This window comes from Ylistrum balloti, unplaced genomic scaffold (genome assembly GCF_031769215.1).
Source record: "Ylistrum balloti isolate Yb309-2 unplaced genomic scaffold, AGI_CSIRO_Ybal_v1 Utg369712, whole genome shotgun sequence".
In the NCBI taxonomy this organism is placed as follows: Eukaryota; Metazoa; Mollusca; class Bivalvia; order Pectinida; family Pectinidae; genus Ylistrum; species Ylistrum balloti.
The window spans coordinates 561,998-577,258 of NW_026781937.1; the positions used below are offsets into that span (position 1 = coordinate 561,998).

Sequence of the window (15,261 nt, forward strand, 5' to 3'; positions counted from 1 at the left end):
TCTTGATATTTTGATATTAGCACTTTGGTATGTGATAATTCCCCGGGGCACCTGTTTTCAGTTATATATCCGTTCATAACAGACTAATGCGTATTATTACCTAATCGAACAATGGTAGACCTGAACTACATGAAAAATCGTGTAATGTAAATAACCATGTTGTTTTTGACATGTTATTGCCCTATCTGATTGTAGAGGGGAAAACCTTAAAATGTTAAAATAAAAGATTTATATATCATTACTTATTCGGGTGTTTTTTATATCTATAAAATAATGATAAATATATAGATAAGTATTGATTTTCTTTTGTCTTCTTATTTATCAATAGGTCGTGAAAAAAAAGAATTAAGTCAATATATTCTAAATTCAAACTCATAAGGGATCAATATTAGCAACAGGTAGGTTTACATGGAACCTATCGAAAATAAGATCAGGTTCCAGGATCACGAAAAATCCCCAATCATGCATGAAGTCATTTGTGTGATGTTACTTGTGATTGGCTAATTCTAAACGTAAGACATTTTTCTACTCTCTGTTTCATAAACCTGACCCCAAGTATCCTGCTTCATTAACGGCAATCGCCATGTACATTTTGATCAATTCAACTAAGTTTTTATTGTCATGTTCTTAAATAAGTCGAAACGTATTTTAATAAGCGATACATATTGAGGGAATTACCTATTTAGTTGTATTGCTGAACAGGATTTTATATAGATAAGATGTCTTGTTTATTATAAAGACTTTATCTAATTAGTACATTACGTATGCACTGCAGCGCAATCAGGATCAAATGTAAATAGATCACAGGCGCGTAGCTAGCCTATAAAGAATGTGGATTCAAAATAATCTAGGGGGGGTCAGGGGGCATGCCTGCCCCTCCCCCCCCCCCTGAAAATTTTGAAATAAATGGTGCAATTTGGTGCGTTTTGGGGCCTCCGGAGAGCCTTCTTGACCAACGAAAATCCATTTATTTTAGCATAAAAATGGAGATAATAGCTTTACTTTCGTTTATTTCAACTAGTCTACATTTCACAGCAAGTCTAACTTGCGGCCTTTGCTGGCCGCAAACTCGTTAATGATAATATCAATATCTATTTCCATGTGTCTGTAGGCGTGCAACAGGGCTAGTCCAGACATCCGTTCTGTGAGCATCGTTGATCTCATGTAGTTTTTCAGGCGTCTCATGATACTAAACTGCCTCTCGGCGGTAGCGGTAGACACTGGCATCGTAATTAGTACAACTAGACAGGTGAAGATGTCTGGATACAGAGTCTTGTTCGTAGCCTTCAATGTATCAGTAAGATTTGAGGGTTTTGTCCCCTCCAGCTCCCATCTTACTTTCCATCGAGAAACCTCATTTCGGAAGGCTTCCCGATCCCCACTGAGGTCACTCTCATACTCCTGGAAGATGGAATCCTCGTGATCTCGGCTGAGCTCAGGAAGAAGGCTTGGGATGAGATATTGAGCCTTAAACCTCTCATTGCTGGATACAAGACGGTCTTCTAGTTCCACAACTAGATGATCAAGAAATGGATAGAACAATGCTCTTTTCCAGTATTCCGAAACAGAGTCGGCAGGCACGTTGACACGGTGCTGTTGGCGTCGAGCTGTTCTAGGCTTTGAAGGCTCGACTCCTTGGTCTTCTGCCATGGCAACTGCTTTGTCGTAAAGCCCATCCCACACAGCATCATCGGCTCTCTCTGCACGAAATGTGGCTATAAGAACTCGACTCTCCTTGGCTGCTTCGATCAAGTCGATATTCTGCTTCTGTAGCAGCTTGTTTAGAGGCATAACACCCTGGAGGACGAATTCAACCACAACTAGAGAGATGATGAAGTCGAACCCAAGGATACTGCATCTGTAGCTCCGTGCTTTTGAGTCTCCCTCTCGTTCTAGCACCTCCAGTGCACTTACAATTGATGTGTATGCAGCTTTGAAAGTGTAAAGTGCGTCAGCCCGACTAGCCCATCGCGTCTCACACAGACTTTGAAGACGTGTTCTCTTCTGCATCTCTTCCTGTGCCACGGGATCGTTGCCAAGCTCCTTTTTGAAAGCTAAAGGACGTTTGGCAGAGTACTTGAAAGCAAATCCGATTTGTTGTACTGTGTCCAACAAGTTTCTGACGAGTGCCTCTTTACAGGCATGCACAATTGACAAATTAAGGCTATGGGCTTTGCAGTGCACATACATTGCTTGGGGAACTACTTGCTGGACCCGAGCTTGCACACCTCGATGACAACCAGACATATTACTGGCCCCATCATACCCTTGTCCCCTCATCTTGGAGATGTCTAATCCTGCGTCCCGCTGCCCCTCAATAAACTTGTTAAAAAGAGCCTCTCCTGTTGTAGATTATGCTTGCACAAAGCCCACAAAGTCTTCACGCACGTCCTGTTCAGTTTCAGAATAATATCTTACACACATAGCAATTTGTTCCATAGTGCTCGCGTCAGTAGCTTCATCTGCAAGAAATGAATAACAAATAGCATCGTTGCACTGCTGAACTATCTTGCCTTTTATGTTATTTCCCAACAAAGTGATTAATTCATTCATAGGCGAAGTGTAAGTAACCTTAGATTTAGAGGACAGGTGTGTTTTCAGGATTTCATCCCTGTTGGCCTTGTCTTTCAACAGGACAGTAAAGTTACTATTGTTGTCATCATGACCTCAAAGTGGAATATTTTGTCGACCTCACAGAATGATGACCTCTATAACAGATCTAAGCACCTGTCTATTTTTAGCAACAGTTTCGACTTTGTTTCACGACAGTTGTGCTGTAATGCTTGCTTGTTTCCCTTCGATGATTTTCATAAAACCACTAGCACTAGCGCAGCAGCTATGATGACTCGAACCAGGCTCGGTATGTCTCTTGATGTACTTTCCAAGGTTAGACCATTTTGATACTGGGGTATTGATGAATGTTTTCTCCTTTGGAGATGAAACACCAAACAAAATACAGGGAGCACAATACACTGAATTCTCGGAAACTGAATATCGAAGCCAGTCATACTTCTCTAGCCAATCTACCGAGAACTGACGCTTCGTTCCATACTCAATACTGAAATAATAAAATAAAGAAATAGTGTACGAACTTGAAATGGAACAATTTTGCAACCAAATACATAGAAATCCGGAAAGCAGGGAAGCAAATGATTCCATTTTAATAGTATCTATCTAGTATCTTACTAGTATACTTATGATACTGGTACTTCAATAACGTTATCAGGTATATGAGTATATTCACTATACTTTATTCGTCTTAATTATATAGTAAACATGTCATAGCGCGCTAATATAATTATAATGGAACCAAACATCGAACAAGTGGAAGAAGCAGACCGTTTACAATCGAGTGGTAAGAGACGGGCTTGCGTCTATTTTCCCACATGTACCACTCTCAAAAGACCTCAACCATCGATTTTGAGACCTCGGGACTGTGTTTAGAGATTTTAACGGTATTTTTCTATACAATACTGGTTGACTAAACTACAATTTTCTATTGATCTGCAACCGTTATAACTTCACATCTTTAAATCAAATGAATCAGAATCAGTTTACCTTGACGGAAACTTAAAAGTTTTGGCCCATTCTTGGTTGTTTTGCAGCACTTTCACATTTATCGAGTCATCTGAAGCCTTTGTTAACCTTGCTGGATCAGGATACAAGTCATCGGGACTGTACGCAATCCCCACGAGCTCATCTTTATCTAAAGTCATAGGTTCAGGACCCTCCTTCACACCAGACGTACCGGGCGCTATAAATATACATATGGAATACATATGACGATACTTGGACAAGTGTTAGAATTTTTGGTGCATAAAATTGACTATAGAATCAATTTGATTTCGAATATTTAAAGCATGGATTGCAATGAATGTAATGTAAAAGTTTGAAATCATACTGTCCTTGAATCTTGAAAAGTTTAAACAAAATTAAAAGTTACAATTGTTGTCATTATTAACTATACATGTATAACTTAACATGTACTGACTATTGTTTGTAGCTTTTTATGTTAAAAGCATGTTAAAGTAAACATACATGTACTAGGCTCGGTTGCATCGGTGCCTTTTTCAGACAGCCCAGTTTTTGGACCTACGCTGAAGAAGCTGTCAATTCTCTTCTGTGCCATATTTCTTGCGTAATTAGAACCTGGAAGAATAAATTGTGGCTCCGTACATGTATGAGATCGGAATACTTTTACCTTTATGCGCTTCCGTAGATGAAAAAAATGACGAGCGTTGTGTTTACCAGAAATGTTTTTTCATAAAAATTCCATGTATCAATATAACTAATCTACCAAAAAAGGAACTATTTCAAAAATGCAGAGTAATACGACAAATGCACCAGAATTTTTCACATTTGCATCATGAATTCACTGATTCAGGTTGGTGAGTTCAAAATGTTGTCAGTCTCGCTAGAATCGGTTCACAGACATGGCCAAACATGTCATTACTCAACAAACAGACCGAAACAAATAAACACTAGGCATAAATAGTAACATTTTAGTTATAATTACCTCTTTTCTATCGCTGATTCTGCTGATGACTTCTTTAAGAACTCGATGTAAACATTTGTTTACATTTCGAAAATACGGCGCGTGCAAACTTCCAACTTTGAAGAGCTGCAAAGGCCGACAACTTTTCAAAAAAATACTACGGTATGGTGTACGATTTAGACTATATGATTTATAAAGTATTCAGTGTGGTAATTATCAGATCTGGCGAACGCGGCTGACGGGGGTGAAGAGAGGAAAGATGGGCGATAGTGAGGCGGACGGGGGTGAAGAGAGGACAGATGGGCGATGGTGAGGCGGACGGGGGTGAAGAGGGGAGGAGGGGAATGGGGCGGCGGTGGTGTTAATTTGATTTTTTACTATAGATTATATAGCAGCATTACAGAAAAATAGTAATATATCATTTTGTAAACACATTTCTTCGTTACAAACATACAATTATGAATTGTATTAGCTGAAAATTAGTAGTCATTTTTTGGTTGAAACTTACACATGAAACTCCTTCATAATCTTACCAAATTTTTAACAGTCAGCGATAATTATTACAACTTCAGTGTTAAAGTAAAGGCATTATCATGTATAAATCACCTAAGGTATGCCACGGACTATCAAGCATAGTAACTTCCCAACACATTGATATAACTTAGACAAACCAGTAGTGTCATGCTTTAGGTGTATCTGGCACACGGAAATTTTCCCATCGCTGTACAGGTAAACATGGCGTCAATGTATGTGTATCGAGGAGTCATTAAGACGGGCATCTGTTTACATATATTAGATAGTAGCATTGTTTTCTGATCAAAGTAAATTTGATTACTTCGAAATAAAGGATTTCATCTGTAATCTACGAAATGAATAATAGAATATAAATGACATTTCAACATTGCAGCAAAGTAATAACCAAAAAAACATAGTTCACCGTATGCGATTATAAACAATCACTTGAATCACAGTTTAAGACTGACATTTGTAACCATTGGTGAGAATACCTACTGACCGGTTCACTGACCGTAAATAAAACAATAATGACGAATCATGTAAGTATTGTTGACGAAGTGTACAATGTATATACTATGTTAACGTTGATACTTGCATGTACAATCATTTTTAACGAGAGGTGTAGGATGTAGTCATGGTCACAACAAAGACCTTCATTTTTTATTTCGTTTGATCTGGGTTCAGAACACTTTCAGATATTTTCGAGAATTTTAAAAAGGTAAGGTGAGACGTCCATATCGTACAATAATAGTTATTAGAGCTATTCGATAAGATTTTCAAAAAAAATGGTGTACGATAGTGATTACGTGCAAGTCACGGCTAATGTTTCTCAATCAATATCCCACTTTAATGAAAATACAGTCAAGTGCACACATATTTGTTCGTATACAAATATAAATGTTTAGGGAGGATACCGAGTAACTCACGAAAGATCTAAATTGACAATTCATTATGTAACATGGCTATTTACATTCTATATCCCCTCACATGAACGCATAGTAATTTTTTCTCACATCTATGCACAGCTCATTTGCCTACGTCATCCCAAAATGGCCTATGTTGCACTTGACTCGTCATCATTAGGTTTACTCGTGTCCTGAATATAGATATTAATTGCTATACGCCCCAGGACAGTTGACTTTCACACCTCAACATTAGGCTTTTTTCGCCCACTCCCCATCCGTCCTATCAGAAATGACATGAACATGAATGGCCAATTATAAATTTACTATCAAGGGGTGTAACATGAGGTAACTTCTAAATTTCATCCATGTTTCATTATTTCAATTATTCAAGTAAACCAAGAATTATAAAGCGGTACCCTTTCCTTACCAATCTGGCCAACATGATCAAACAGAGACATATAGGTCTCAGCTTCAAATTTTAAACAGATATTTTGCCCGGGGACATATCACAGAGGGATATTGGATATTTTTCTGCTGTTAGCTTTTGTGTTTGTTCATTAAGCCGTGAAGACCTTCCATTTGTTATTTACCTGATTTAGCTTGTCCCATTCACTGCAAAATGTAACTGTCATTGCACTGACAGGCTTGACCAGAGCCAATTTATCGACCAGTGAAAAGGGAATCTTATTTAAAGAGGAACCTGAATGCTTTGTCATATATGTGTCATTAAATCAAATAGCCTTTGCTCGTTCATTTACCGCAAAAATCGCCGAAAACGATCCACGCGTTCCAAAGTTATTGTCGAAAACGCTAAAAACACACCTGAACGAGATCATCGAACGGCACTGTAACATAGCTCTTCAGTAGTGACGTCACAAGTGGAAGCGCGCGTTCTGTCCCACTCCGGCAGCCATTAGTTTTCCAGCAGAAGCCAGGTTATATCGTTTCGTTTTTTTGGCCTACTTGAATGTTATTCGACTAATTTATACTATAATTGATGGTAAAGTAACAGTAGTGTCATCATCTGTGGAATGTTTTACTTAGGTTTCAAATATTTGTGAGCGTTCAAAAATAATACTCATAAATTAAAATGACGAATCATAAAAATTACATTGGTCAAACGGAAAGTTATTGAATTTTTTAGTGCCGCGGTTCCATAGATTACTTTCGTCAATATTGGGTGATATTTCAGTTGTGAATACCTCAAACACGTGTTTTGTTTAAGAACAAACTCCAAGTAAACAGAAAGTATTTGTCATGAAAGTTATCGTACTCAATTTGAAAGTCGAGATTTCTTCTAAACTATTTGTTTTGAAAATATTACTTAGTAACTTTTGGGGGAAAATGGTATATAAACACAGCAAGGCTAATTAGCTCTAATTGATACAGTATTTCAATACCAGATATTCTATAATACAACCATCGTACAGATATTATCAACTTGTACGCTATAAATTGATACATAATGGTTTCGAGACAATCATAATAATCAAATATAAAAATCAATACAAACATGCATTGTCTGGCATTTGAAATAAGCAAGAAAGGTAGAAAAACACAGTCTCAAATCCCTCTAATATACATTCTTGATTTTTTTCCTAACAAATTTGACTTGCAAGACTTGAATAAAAGTTTTCATTATGTTGGCATGCTAGTATCGCATCCAATACATTGTATACGATTGCATCGGATCTGTAAAAGAATCACGGACTTGTTGCTTGAAAATGAAGAACATGGGTTTATGTTGAAAAAAAAATGAATTACATAACAGAATTGACTTATTGAGTGCTATTTATAAATGTCAGTCATAAATCTTAATGAAAAAAACCATGTACGAGTTCAATGAATTCGAGAATTGCTCTATAAGATACAAAGTGTTTCTATTGGATAGAAGCATTGCCACAGGAGAGAAAAATGTCCTTTTGATAATTCTGTGGTTAATCAATTTCTAATAATTGTTCTTCATTTCTTTAGAGTAATGGGTTACTTTAAGACATAGTTGAATGTAAGCGATATAGATCCCGTCCGATTCGAATCCTTGATCAAGAGTGTTGAGTTCTCAATCTTTTCCAGCAATGCTAACTTCCCATAGAGGTCGGCCTTCGAAATCCCTCACTGATACATTGCTTTGTGCAATCAAAGGTGGTTTCCTTGGCTTTACATTTAATCCAAATTAATCGATGATGCACTTGCCTAATGAACTAATTACGTAACTAAATTACTAAACTATGAACGCCGATTGTCACAAACCAGTTAAATAACAATTAATTATTTAATGAAATAGGAAAGTTCGAAACATAAACTAAATATCAAAATACTAAAGCAATGAGTATACTACCGATGTTATAGATTTTTAAACATTTTCTGAAAAAAAATCAGATTTTTGTGAACAAACGACATTTTGGATGTCTTCTATATTCAGTCCATTCAAAATTATTTAGCATATAGATAGCTTTATCTCTTATCCTAACCCTGCACAAAGATCGAATCCTCACCGTTTGTGCAAAGTGTTGATTTTTGGCTTTGATGTGTATCACCCCAATGAGTTGTTGAACGATAGTGGACACAGGAGACCATCCCGTTACAGTCCAAACCTTCATGTAAACATGTGCCTTTCCTTAAATATAACAACCCTAAGCACGTATACAAGTAATGTCGACATGTCCTTGAATGACTATAAATGTCAATTATGATTAGGACGTTAAATACTATACGACGTTAAATATTATACGACAGATAGTTACGATACAAATCTTCCAACAATATATTATAAACTCACATATACCCCAATATCATCAGCTTTTAACACCTAATACAGTATCGTTATCACAATGAGAGGTAGATGTGTAGGTGCGGGTTGTGAAGTTGTCTTTAGGAGAGACATTAAAACCACGAAATCTGCTAGCGATATATCCTTCTCCAGCACAATTGGTTGTTTGATGTTTTAAAACCAGATGGGAATACCTTTACTGATGATCAATATATTGGTATGTATGTTAGGTGTCAGTCTTCCCACGCAAAATGCACACTATGTATGAAGAGATTCAATTAAAACTCGACTATATTGCCCAAGCGCGCATAACACCAACTCATCTTTCATCATCTATGGTGCCCTTTGTCTTCACGTAATTGTTCACATAATCTCATAGGGAACGATCTTACCATAACGTTGAAATTCGTACTGATGAAAGAGCAATGTTGACTTTCCAGCTACCTTACAATCCAAAGAAAATAACCAATGATCTTTCAGAGATATCAAATATGCTATCAAAGCAGGAGTCTTCTTTTACTCTCCGCTCTGGCTGATGTAGATGGTAAAGTCTGGATTGGTTGGACAAGAACATAGTTTCTAAAAAAATCTTTCTTATTGATTGGCACTGGTATTTACATACCAAACCACGAAGATGCACTACTGTTGTTCTTGGTAAAAATAAAGACTGACATATAATGGAAACAGTGCTCAACTTTTTTTAACATGTCAATTTCCAGTAAAAAAGAAACATTTCTTTTCATTGTATAAGCATTAGAAGTAACCATTGTTCCTCTGTTCTTGGACATGAACATCTTACAAGAGAAAATGAAGCACGACACGATGTTCTCCGAAGCATTTCCTTGCCAGCGGGCTACTGTTATACCTGACGGTACATATGTCTTTATTCCTAAGAGTTCTGATCACATGCTTCAGTGAATCTACTGTGCCCAGAAGAAGTGGAACTATTTGAAGTTCAGAGGCTTATCCCTGCCTGGTGGTTACATCCTGGACACAGAAGGACCTTTTCCTGGAAGCGATGATAATGCGAAGACTACAAAAGCTATCATGGGTAGACTATTCTGACTGGAGAAAAATGACTACGATATTCATCAAGGGTTTAGGGTTGTTTTGGCAGATTTTGAATCACGTAGTTTGACAACAAATATGCCTTCTTAACTAAAACCTGGGCAGACTTAACGTGACGACATACAAGCTAACCTTCATAGGTACATAACTAAATACAGACAGGTGGTGGAGTTATGGACGGTTCAAGCAACGGCTTTTTTTTCAAAATACAACTTGCCTCCAACTATTGCAACTGTCTCATTGGAATTCGAGGACCCATTTATAATAGAACACAAGCACTAGAGGATTTGGCGTTTGCCGCTAAAATGAAAGCCCACCTTAGTATTCACAACAACTTAACTCCGCATATGAAAAATGCGGATAATTGTGACTTTCCAAAGTTAGACATTGAATACCTTCGGACATTATCCTTTGGCACATCCCAAATATCACTGACTGCTGGCTACATAAGTGGAGACCTCAGTGATGATGATAGCGAGATCTGGATCTATCAGCACTCACCAGACATTGTATGATGTCAGATCCACTTGGGGAGTAAGAGCAGTGTAAAGCACTATGTTTGGATCCAACTTGACAGCTCTGACGTCATTAACCCCATAAAGGATTATCATTGCCAGTGCCCTACTGGACAGAGAACCATTGGGGTTTGTGCCCACGTAGCCAGTATCCTGTACTATATAGAATACTACATGCATTTGGAAACTGGTAAACAATTACATCCAAAAGTCAAAAGGTTTATGAGACAAACCTTAAGTAATGAAGATTTCGCTATCAACCGCTATGTCAAGGCATTAGGTATGGTCGACTTGGACAATTAGAACTACGTTACCGTACGATGTATACCAACACTGACATAGCCAATCAGATTCTAGGACGAAGAAGCCTTGTTGGATTCCAGATTAGGTGGTTTAATGTGTAAACCAACTTAAATCATTGATTCAGCAGTTGTAAGAGCATTAAATTTTTGTGATGATGAGGGAACATGACGGCCATTTTGAAAGATGAAATTTCACTGAAGCTCTAGCGGGTAATTTGTGTAGGTGACAGTCCCTTTGTACTAATAAAACCAAGTGTAAACATTTTATTTCAGTTCACATTACAATATTTCAATCCAAAACAGAGTTTCCCCTTTGCTCATTTTTCTCTCTCAAAAAATACATAGCAGTATTGTTAATCAATTTCAATAACTTTGCACTAAAGTCCTCATTATTATTTTAGGGCAATTTATCTAATACTGCTTGAAGATGCTTTTTAGCACATAATTGCGAATGGACTGCAAAAGGAGTTGTATTTTGAATAACGCTTAGTGTAAAAAGAACATGTTCCTTCTCAAATCGCATCACATTTTTATCTCTTGATCCCAATATATTCAAAATCGTGACTTACTGCTTTGCAAGAAGAAATGATGACGCATTTTCGAAAAAAAACATACATTTTTATTATTTTTGGCATAACAAGCAATATTCATGCGTATGTTGATGTTTGGACTTAAATGCCTTTTTGTAAACGTACGACAACAGAGGCTACCAATAACACATCTTAATTGTTACGATAATAATCAGTTGTATTGTTCAAATGTATTTTCAAATTCTATATCTTCTCGCAGTTTTATTTGGTTTACAGCAAATCATTAGGTATCCTTATCATAACTTCCTGAACAAATGATTTCCTCGTGTATTGACTGTAGTAATGTATAAATCATATATAGGACATAGTCAGAGGACGAGAGATTAGCCAATGAAAGAGATGGCTACAGTTCACGCCTGTCAGGGTAAACCAAAGGGGTTCTCAGTTGAGGGTTTACTGGAGCGTCCTTCAAAATAACTGACCATATGTAACTCATATAAATAAGATATGACGTTTTTGTTCAACAGATATTGTTTAACTGAATTATAAGACATGGAATACTTTCGGACAACATCCTGTGGCACATGCTTAATATCATTGACAGCGGGCTACAAAAGTGAGTGATGGTGGTGACTACGAGATCTGGATCTATAGGCATTATTGAAGGTACTTATTGTTTGTGTGTGATGTTGAACATCGATATTTCACACTCACGGATTCAAATTCGAAGAAGTACGGACTAATAGATGTGTAGGTAGACTACAACAGATACTTATATAACCTGTCCCTACTAATCCGTATTAGTAACTGGATAGAATCACGGTATTAATCCCGTTCTATTGTGATATGATTCCCACGTGGATCAGAACTACTATATATCATCTAAACACTGATGTTTAAGTTTGGAACATTTTAGGAGTAATAAGCATAAATAACATTCATTTCTTCGACCAATTAGTGACAACCCGCATGCAAAAATAACATTAGGTGATTATTTTAAAAAAAAAAAAAAAAAAAAACAGAAAAAACTTTGAATGACAGTTTTTAAGAATAAAATAAAAGACGCATGATTTGGTAACATTTTTCAATAAAGCTTAAGAATTAGATACAGTAGAGTCAAATAATGAATGAAACTGTTTCGTCCTTCTACGACTCGTCAGTGATCATACATCATACAACTGGTTCGTCCTTCTAGGACTTGTCAGTGATGCTATATCATACAGCTGTTTCGTCCTTCTAGGACTCGTCAGTGATGATACATCATACAGCTGTTTCGTCCTTCTAGGACTCGTCAGTGATGCTACATCATACAGCTGTTTCGTCCTTTTAGGACATGTAATTTAAGTACTTATCTACATTTCTATTATAATACACATGATGACCAGTAGGCACTACTGTATTGATAGTTTGAAATTCCAATCGCAGTTTTTTTCACAGTATCAATATCTTAAGTAAAGATAATGTTTTTTCTCTGTCACTTATTCCTTATTACTCCTTTTGTTAAGTCTTATTTCTATCTATCGCAATTCTATTCTCGAAAATAGTCAAATTCCTTTATACGTGTGTGGATACCATTGTTTTTACACATGATACATAATGTTATAAAAAAAACTCAGCAAGAATTTGTTATCAATTATTTCTACATTGTTTCCGTGTAATAGCTTTAGAAGTCAAACACTGAAATTCTCAGCTTATGCCCGAATGGTCTGAAAAATTACTATGAAGTGTTTCCATCTGAATACAGGGTCACATGATGTATTTCTCGACTTCAGCCAGGTCCCTGTGTGGTATATGATATCCGGTCCTCAACTTGTTAGTGTTATCGCCCCCTAGTGTCTAGAATATTCAAAGTGAGTGATCTCATGAGGGATAATCCACGTCTGCATCGGTATAAAGTGGCTAATCATTCTTAGTCTGACAACGTAGTAGTAGAAACGTGAATGTCATCGCATATCACAACTAGTTAGAAAGTTACATGTCACCTTCATCAGATAAAACATTTGTTTGATAAAGATGAAAGCACAGTCATCGAAACGTCAATTTCCTAACTTGTGTGATATTCTTCAATGTTTATTAACAATCTGAGACATAAGTCTCTTGTTTTCAGCATAATAACTGTCATCGCATAGATACTTGTTATAATACACTTTCAGTGATTCCGTAGTGACGTTATAAATTTATGGTGTCAATAGGCATTGTAACGTCACCAAAGAGAGAGACAGAGAGGGAGAGAGAGAAAGAAAGAGAGAGAAAATAGAGACAGAGAGAGAGACACAAACAGAGACAAGGAAAGAGACAGATTGAGAGACAAAGACACAGACAGACTGAGACACAGACAGACAGAGAGCAAATTTCCTTTTTTAAATTGAATGTAAAATGCAGTGGTTTTAAGGACAGACACGGCTACAAGTGGACCACAGACATGCTAAAAAACATCAAACATTTCCAATTCATGTCACACAAATAAACGGAAAACAAGAGGTCACGTTAACGACTTTTAACTTACTCATAGTCTTATATAAACCTGCACCTTGTCAAAACCGTGTGTGGCTAAGTACTTTGTCTGCCGTCAGCAGCGTTCATGAAAACTGCGAATCTAGGAAGGACCCGCATACGACATCGAATTAACTACGAAATGTAAACAAAAACATGTAACAAACAGCTACGAAACAATAATGTGCGTTGACGGAATGAAATGGAAAACAACGTCAATACCTTGTAAATGTAAATTTCCTGTAAGTCCCCCCAAACCAACCCTAAGCTACACTAGAACAACCTGTTGACCTCTGGTTTACGTCTTCTAAACCAGGGAGGCCGTCATAATTAAGGTAAACTATGGCTTGTCAGCAGACTCTACCAAACGACACTGGACAATAAGCAGCTTATACAGTGATTATCAACATAGGCAAGGGTTGGAAGAGCCTTCACATACACCAATAACAATACCAAAGTTTCAAAATTTAAACATTTGTGACGGCCATGTTTGTTGTTCGATCAAAAAACTTAATGAAAGACCACCGTAGAGATTGAACAGCAACTGATTTGAATATATCGTGATTAAATTAGATTACTGGTCAAAACAGATGTGATCCAATATTTAATTAACTGTATGATTCCTTCCATCGCCATATTGGTAGTATGTGACGTTATCACTTTGAAAGAGTCAGTACTCTCTCTCTAGTAATACTTTTTCTAGAATTAGATGGTGGCGTGTTGTTTAAATTTTGATATATATATATATGTAATTCAGTTTTCCCCCTACAGACTTGGTTGATGCCATCGCCTTGTTATCCTCCCATATAAAGCAATAAGGTAGGATTTAGTGTTAATTAACTATTTTTTTTTATTTTTTACCGGACTTCTTCTCTTTTCATGAAAAAAGGTGCGGAGACTCAGCGTTCGGATTGATGGAGTTCAAACGGAATTATACATGTATCTTCATTACAAATATTCATGCTGAAAACAAGAGCCACGTATTAGCAATATTCAGTCTAACACTAAAATGGAAAAAAAAAAAACGTCGAAAACAATTTTCTCCAAAACATGAAGCTAAAAACTCGTGCAACTTGCACTATGCCAATGAACCGAACAGACAATCCATGATCATTTATGATGACGTGTAGTTAAGAAAACCTTATCTCACCCTTACTGACAAATAAAAGATTAGCTTAGTTTAGTTCAGTTTAATTAATTATTGCCGTACGTCTTATTAAAAGAGTCGTTTAAGGTTTGGGTGGTGGAGGAAATCAAAAGTTCCAGGACCATTGACCCACGACCAGGTCTCGAACCGCGACCCAGAGTTTGAGGGCTAGTGATAAAGACGTTCAGACGCCTGCCCACGGCAGCCTCTAAGAAAATAAAAATTGATTCAGTTATGAAGCTGTGTACAATGACATATTAACTGAATCAAAATATAAGAATACCTGTACAAATGTTTTATTAAATTCAAATTTAGAATACTTATATATATACATACGTTGCAATAAAACAGCAACTTCAAGATATTTACTATACAATAAAAAATTTCGCAATCTCTTATTTACCGTCGATGTCCTTTCTATCACCAACAATTACCGAGGAAACAAAACATTAGATAGAAGGTAATACTTTGTCATTTCAAAGAATATTTACAATTTCTTCATTGGTTTCTTATTGGAATT

At 36.7% G+C, this 15,261-nt stretch overlaps 1 protein-coding gene across 1 annotated transcript; it reads right to left on the bottom strand.

The window, feature by feature from the left end:
* Positions 1-1,029: 1,029 nt before the first annotated feature.
* LOC132565301 (zinc finger MYM-type protein 1-like) lies at positions 1,030-2,280 on the bottom strand. Its single transcript, XM_060229940.1, has one exon. The coding sequence runs from the start codon at positions 2,278-2,280 to the stop codon at positions 1,030-1,032; it is 1,251 nt and encodes a 416-aa protein (XP_060085923.1).
* Positions 2,281-15,261: the final 12,981 nt, after the last annotated feature.

Bases quoted from the DNA above. Each gene is read 5' to 3' on its own strand.
- LOC132565301 (XM_060229940.1), bottom strand. From the start codon at position 2,280: ATGAGGGGACAAGGGTATGATGGGGCCAGTAATATGTCTGGTTGTCAT.